Source organism: Melanotaenia boesemani, chromosome 8 (genome assembly GCF_017639745.1).
Source record: "Melanotaenia boesemani isolate fMelBoe1 chromosome 8, fMelBoe1.pri, whole genome shotgun sequence".
Lineage (NCBI taxonomy): Eukaryota > Metazoa > Chordata > Actinopteri > Atheriniformes > Melanotaeniidae > Melanotaenia > Melanotaenia boesemani.
This window is the reverse complement of record NC_055689.1, coordinates 13,787,467-13,794,761: the sequence shown is the minus strand read 5'-3', so window position 1 is coordinate 13,794,761 and position 7,295 is coordinate 13,787,467. Positions and strand designations below refer to the sequence as shown.

Genomic DNA, 7,295 nt, shown 5'->3' with positions numbered 1-7,295 from the left:
TTGCTTGTGACTTAAAACAATCCATATTCTATACTTTCTTTACAGGCATTACACGACATTTATTACTTTCCCGCCTTTACAGACTAGCAGCTGTCATATTCTAAACTTGAGTACCATGAAAGTAATCAGAGTAATTTGTGATGTGTTACTTTCCACAAGAAAGGAGTTACTGTGTGGGAGACGGTTTACTGATAGCGTAGGAAGTTTAAATACATCCTGGCCGTTTTTAATTGGTATGTGGGTGAAGTTTTTGTGATTCCAATTAAAAGTGTCCTGTCTCAGTGCTTTTGTCTCTTATAAAAGACCAACAGAAGGACAGTTTGAGAGAAAAAGAGGAGAGGTGACACACAGAGGAGGTAAGAATTGAGCCTCTGTTTCCTTTTTTCACAGTGACTGTTTCTCTTTGTCATTCTCTCCATTTTCATGCCAAATCAGATTCTGTTTATACTGACTTTTGGATAAAGAAGAAGAGGACGATGCTGAGACTGGGGCTTCTCCTGCTCGGCCTTTTCATAACGTCTGCTGCTGCTGGACCAGGTATACCCCGTCATTTTTTTTAATGTCTCGACCCGTCATCTTTCCTCGTCTGATGTCATTTAGTGAACTTACAGCTTATGTTGCTAAATAAATAACCTGAGCTACCTTCTTAAATCTAAAACATGTATTTGGTATAATACCTGTTATAATCTTGAGGTGTCTTACAGTTTAATGAAGAACAAGAACAAGTTATTTAAGTTTCATGTCTTCTGTTTTCAGGTAGCTGCATGGGTCGTTGTGGCGAGCCTTTCACCAGAGGTCGGCAGTGTACCTGTGACCTCAACTGCCTGCAACATAATGAGTGCTGCCCAGACTTTGAGGCCACTTGTGTCACTGGTAAGACACAACCAATAAGATAAAGCACAGCATTCAATATTCCTTCATTTGCCAGTAAAATCCAGGTGCTGCTCGTAACACATGAAAACAGAAGCAGCTAATGGATTTCAGCCATTAAGAATAAAAAGATATATTTACATCTAAAATGCAATTTATTATATATATGTGCGTGTATATACATATATATATATATATATATATATATAGTTTTCTTTTACAAAAATTGGATTAATTTTCAACTTTTTATGTTAAATTTAAACTATTTGTGTCTGTTTCCGCTCTGAAAAAGTTGGGTCTTTTTAAAACACTGTTTTGATCTTATTTTATGGTTTAAGGCAGTTGTTCTAGTTTCTATGAAGCTTTCTAAAAGTCTTTACTATTGTGTGTTTATTTCTGTCAATCTTATTTGAACATTTGACACAACAGTTTCTCCTTTTGAATTTGTGTTAATGTTAATCTTTTAATTTTTTTCTTTTCATTAGATTAAATTAATTTCAATTCAATCTTTATTTCAGACTCACAATTTTGTCCATATAAAAAAAAGTTTTTTATTTATATGTAACAGACAAACTTTCCTTATTGGTTTTAGTTTTGCAGTTTGGTTTGTAGAGTAATCTCTTTTTATCATTTTTTAACCACTTTTGGAACTTTTTGTGCTTTTTAGGTTGTAAACATTTTTAAGCTTTTTGACTTTAAGCTACTTTGGTTGATTTCCCCAAAAAATGTTAAATTATTTAATCTTGTGTTAGTTTTTAGAATTTAAAACATTTGTAAAGTCATTCATTTTTAATTCTTTAGAATGATTGGCTTTTTATTTAATTATTTTGTATGTATTTATTTATTTACTGCCCCTTTAAGCTCTTAGGGGACTTTTCAATCTTATTGACATTTTTCCTTTTCAAACCAAATAAATAGAATTTAATCAAATAAATAAAATAAGTTGTCGTTTAATTTTATTTGCCATTTAATTTTTCTTACAGCCGATTGTTTTGTCTTCTTAACATTTTAGTTTCTGTATAAATTAGACATTTTTTTAAATCAGAAATAAGGAGACGGAACAGAGGCGAAAGGAGAAGGATACTGAAGTAAAACTGCTATGGTGAACAAAAACTTAATTAATGGCATATTATTCTTGCGCTTTGACTGCTGGATGTATAAGATGTTAGTTTGTGACAAGTTTGTGAGTTGATGTTTGTCTAATTGTCACTGTGAGCTTTGTGTTTGCATCCTGGTGAATGTAACTGACTAATGCACATTGCAAGTAACTTATATGTTGCTGTGTTGATAGTTTTCTGTTGGTCTGCTGTTCTCAGCTCGATCTTGTCAGGGCCGCTGTGGTGAGGCTTTTAGGAGAGGTCTGTCATGCCAGTGTGATCCACTGTGCATCCGTTATAACACTTGTTGTCCCGACTACCAGACGCAATGTGGTAAGCACAAACGGCCATGACCACAACATCAGCATGCTCCACTTGGTTTCAGATGACCAAGCGTCATCTAAGGGGTTTAAGTGACTTTGATCTGAGTAGCTGACTCGGCCTCTTTGTAGATATATCAGTTATTTAATTTGCTCTTACACACTGTTTCTCTGGTCACAGATGCCACTGTGACAGCATCACACCATGGAAACTTCCAGCCTCTGAGGGCCAAACCTTCCAGTAAGCTGCCATCAACCAACTCACTGACCATTGATGCTTTTATACTGCACCTAAAATCACTGCTACCATTAAAATATCTATTTTGCTTAGTAATTTTTTTTCACTATAACAATAAGAAGTTACGTTTTGCTTATTGTTGACATTCACATTTTTGACACTGCAAGAAAAAGAAACAGTTTCATTGCCGTCAGCAAAACTAGAAAGACGATTTCATTGAATCATCTTTAACAAGATGCTTTATTAATGAACTAGCGAATCATTCTTTTATCAGATCGATATTTTTTATTTAAGAAAAAAAAGAAAAAAGAACAAAGTGGAATTAACTTGAGCAAATTTTTGTGATAAAAAAAAACCCAAAACAGTTTAAACTCCAATTCAGCCAAGTTTAAAACATGACTACTGCTTGTGTTTTGTCTTTTTTGTTATTAGTATCTTCATCTTTTTTCCTCATTATTTTCTCATCTTCATCAGGGAACCGTAAATCAGAGAAGAACCAGAGAAGGTCCAACAGTGAAAGTGAGGAAACATACATAGGTAGATATATTTCTTTAGTGCATAATATACATGTAACAAATAGTAAAAAATATATATCTTTAAGCATAACCTATTTTACATACATTTTTAGATGAGGAATTTTTAAGTTTAAAGGAGTAGATTAACATTTTAAGAATTGCGATTTATCTTTTGTTTGCATAAGTTAAATGTATTACTTGGTAAATGCAAAGAATGATATCATGACAATTTATTCCTTTGTATGAAGCACAAAGCCATGCTAATTAGTTTAGCTTAGCATAACGACTAGAAGTAGAAAAACAGCTTTGACTACATCCAAAGGTACAAAATTCTGTTCACCAGTATCCCCAAACCACCATGAATCCCTGATGGACTATTACGTGTTAGAAAAACTCTTTATACCTTATATCAATCATAATAACTTATATTGTCATATTATCGTAATTATAGCAAGAGGTCGCTGCCCACAGTACGCTGGGGGTCAGTGTCAAGGTACATACGGCCTCCATAACCTGCTGGCAGAAAGTTCCTCTGGCTCCGCCTCTCCTGCTGTGCCAACCAATCACCAACAAAATGGTTTGAGTTCTCTTTTTCATCTTTATTTATTTTTGTTTAATTTATATATATTTGCTTAAATTTAACTGAATATTAATTTGCTAATGCCCAGACAAAGCTTTTATTCTTTCTCTGTCAGGTGGGAGTAACATCCCCATTGGCCTGCTGCCTATGCCCATCCCTTCTTCTTCTTATGGGGCTCCACACTTCCTAGCATCTGACCCCTCTCTGTCCAGCCACAATATTTTGGGCAGCAATGCACCTATGAGACCCTCCACTTCTGGAGCCACTGCTGGTAAACTGAATGTCCACCTGGTGCTGTCCTCTGGAGGAGTCAGGCCATCTGGGCCAAACCAGGGTAAATTCAACTACACTGTTTTAAAATATTTTAGACAGTTTTGAAAATGATACAACAAACAAGAAAAAGTTTAAGTTGCAGGTTTTTATTTCATATAGAACAATTTACTGTGTTTTGCTATACAAAAATAAAGTGCTGCTTTATTCTCAGGTGTTGATGCCCCAGCAGGCACCAGACCCAGCACCCTGCAGGATGTAGCTCAGGCTCTGAGCCTCTCTATGGGGGAGGCAGGACCTGAGGGATCAGGGACAGGTAGAACAAGTGGTCCTATCAATGTGTTTGTGTTTAATGGATCTCTACCAATTTAACTGTGTTTGTGTAGGACTCTCTGCTCAGGTTGACTTGTGCAGTGATTCTCCCATCAATGGACTGACATCTCTCCTCGATGGGACCATACTCATATTCAAAGGTCAGTGCTGATAATCAGAACCTGGTTTTGAAATTCTTTATGATATACATTGTTTAGTTAGAGTGTGCACACGCCATCAACTCTGCCATCTCCAGGTGTTCTCATGCAGCTTAATGTTACCTTGTATGTAGTGATTTCTACACAGTTTAAACTGTTGTGCTCTTGATCTTTGAGTAAGAGGAATGTTCTCTGTGGCATGTGCATGCATATCTGTCTGTCTGTCCTGCAGGTGAGTTATTCTGGTCAGTTGACCCTGTAAGTGGCTCCGTGGGTCACCCACAGAATATCACAGAGTCTCTGGGCATCTCTCCTCCTATTGATACCATTTTCACACGCTCCAACTGCGAGGGAAATGTCTACATCATCAAGGTACAAATACTAGAGTTATCTGTTTTGATACACTTACATACACTAAGATTTTTATTAGGTTACTGTCTGAAATTTGGTGGAAAATTCCATTTGTTGCTGCCTGATCAAGTTCATTTCACTAACTTTAGTTGGCTGAACTAGCAACCTTCTGATTGAAGGATGACCGATGTACCTCCTGAATAGATTCAGTGAGTCCCGACTATTGCTAGTGCTCTCATAACTAGAGCAAAGTCTAATGTTGAGACCAGAATAGGAATCAGGTTTATTGCTGGAGTTGTTGAAATCCAGCAAGCTGTGTTATGCTTTCATGTAAAAATCTTTTTATTCTACTTTTGGATGTTTTTCAGATTATCTCTGTCTAATTTTTAAGATTCAAAAAGGCAGATTTTGGAAATACCAATTAAACCTTTGCTGAGGAGAGTCTTGAATGAAGGATATTCACTTACCTTTTAGTTCATTTTCAGTTTTGTTCAATTAATGCTTGTCAGTTACCTTCCATAATAATAAACCCATTTATATTTTATCAAAATACTTTATGCTTATATACCACAAAGTACTGCAATAGTGGAAATCAGATATGAGGTGAAAACACAGTATATGATTACTTATTTAGTTTTACAGAAAGCACAATGCTCATATTTTTTTTTTTGTTTTCTTTATATCAAGGGTGACCAGTACTGGCGTCTAGACAGGAACATGGTGATGCAGCCAGGCTTCCCCAAACCTCTGGCCTCTGAGTTTCCAGGTCTAACAGGAAGCATCAGTGCTGCACTGGCAGTGCCAGCCACTAGGAACAGACCGGAGATAGTGTTCTTCTTTAAGAATGGTGAGTAGAAACATACGTATGAAATAAAATCCAGGTAAATCTGAGAGGCTTTACCAGGTTGAAACCTAATAAACCATGTCCAGTTAGTAATTCCATCCTTACAAGGGTTTGTATTCAAATCTTGTTAAAAGTGTCCAGAGACTGGATTTATAAATTACTGTTCTTCAGATAAGATACAAAAATAACATGCTGAAAGATGGGCAACATCTGGATAGTCTTTGAGTGTACTTAAATGACTAATGATGGATCTTTTTTTAACCTGTAGGAGACATTGTGCAGAAATTCACCTTTCCACCAGGCAGCACTCCTTCCTGCAGGGAGAAACCAAGGAGCTCCTTGAAGAACCTTAATCGCCCAGCTGGTTAGTAGTTAGTAGAACATAATTCTCCCCTTTAAATGTAAATAGTCAAAGCAAAGAATTACCAGCCCATTGACGTAGTCTTTACAGGTGTCACAGGGAGTGGGACAAAGGGAAATTTTAAATGTAATCATATATTTTTTTGGTTTCCTCTGTTCAATTTTATATTCAGAAGTTCTTCTAAGTGGTGAGATCAACATCAAATTGTCCCTGAAAGGATTCCCCACACCAGTCACCTCTGCCCTGTCTGTGCCCAGTCCTCAGGGGAACAACAGATACCAGCACTTTGTCTTCTCTGGACGTAAGAACTGGTTTTGCCCCCCATTCTTGCTAGGATCTATATATAGATATATATGTATATATATATCTATATATATCTATATATATATAGATAGATAGAATAATGTATATTTAATTAACTGCTTGTTTTGTTGACTTCGGTAATGTTTGCATCATGTTCAACAACTTCTTTCCAGATTTTCCAGGAACATGCTTACAGCATCTAAATAGGTGTACTCTTTTCTCTGTGCAGCTCTCTTCTTCCGAGTCCAGATTTCAGGTGACTTGCCATCACTGGCCAAACCTGACCCACCTGCAGCCCTCACGCTCTTACCCTTCCTTAGCCCTACTGCCATGCCGACTAACTCTGCCAACATGGGAGGTTGGAACCCAAGCTCCAGCCACCCGACCAACTCCATCAGATTTCTGCTGCACTGTCCATAAAAACATCGTACAAACGGCAAAAGAGGGCATGTCCTGATGTTTTCTGCTTCAACACACGCATGATAATCTGCTTCCTAAATGCTTTTACTGAACAGCAAGTTCCTTGATGCCATCTAAATATCAGAAAACTTAAGTCCCATTTACTACCTAAAACTCTTATAGGAACAAAAAGGGTCATTTTTAATTGTTTAATTTCTCAGTGTGAAGAATTAATTGCAAAAAGGACATTTATTAGCTGTAACCTGTAACATTCATCCAATATTTTTTGAACCACATAATGAAATTTAGAGGCAGAACTTGCACATTTTCAATAGTTTAATTTAATTCCAAGTTTGACCGCCATCAATATTTGGAAATTAGCTTTAAAATGACTAAAAAAAAAAAGTATAAATCCAAGTCTTGTGGCTTTATCTTTTCAAAAAAAACTTTTAGAATAAAAAAAATCAATGTCTTAACTATTGATCAATTGACAGATTTCCTTTCCCCATTTTTCATTATATTAAATAAAAATCTTTTTGTTTTTCCTTATTTTAAGGAGCCTTTGTAAGACCTGGTCAAGGACAAGAGATGAAAACTAGCCCTTTGGCTAAAACTGCCATTATTTATAGAAATGTTATCTTTTTCATTGGCTCTGTCCCTGACAAACAAGTAAATTA

General features: G+C 36.2%; 1 protein-coding gene across 3 annotated transcripts; it reads left to right on the top strand.

The window, feature by feature from the left end:
* The first annotated feature begins 404 nt into the window (after positions 1 to 404).
* Positions 405 to 7,284, top strand: prg4a (proteoglycan 4a). 3 transcript variants are annotated; one of them, XM_041992096.1, is made up of 14 exons: positions 405 to 537; positions 757 to 873; positions 2,187 to 2,300; positions 2,469 to 2,528; positions 3,000 to 3,062; positions 3,492 to 3,617; positions 3,736 to 3,954; positions 4,105 to 4,206; positions 4,277 to 4,363; positions 4,593 to 4,732; positions 5,399 to 5,558; positions 5,827 to 5,919; positions 6,089 to 6,217; positions 6,449 to 7,284. In XM_041992096.1, the coding sequence occupies exons 1-14, from the start codon at positions 477 to 479 to the stop codon at positions 6,637 to 6,639; spliced, it is 1,662 nt and encodes a 553-aa protein (XP_041848030.1). In that variant the 5' UTR covers positions 405 to 476; the 3' UTR covers positions 6,640 to 7,284. The 3 variants fall into 3 exon arrangements, with proteins under 3 accessions (XP_041848030.1, XP_041848029.1, XP_041848031.1); XM_041992095.1 differs by having other exon boundaries at positions 5,824 to 5,919; XM_041992097.1 differs by lacking the exon at positions 2,187 to 2,300 and having other exon boundaries at positions 5,824 to 5,919.
* Positions 7,285 to 7,295: the final 11 nt, after the last annotated feature.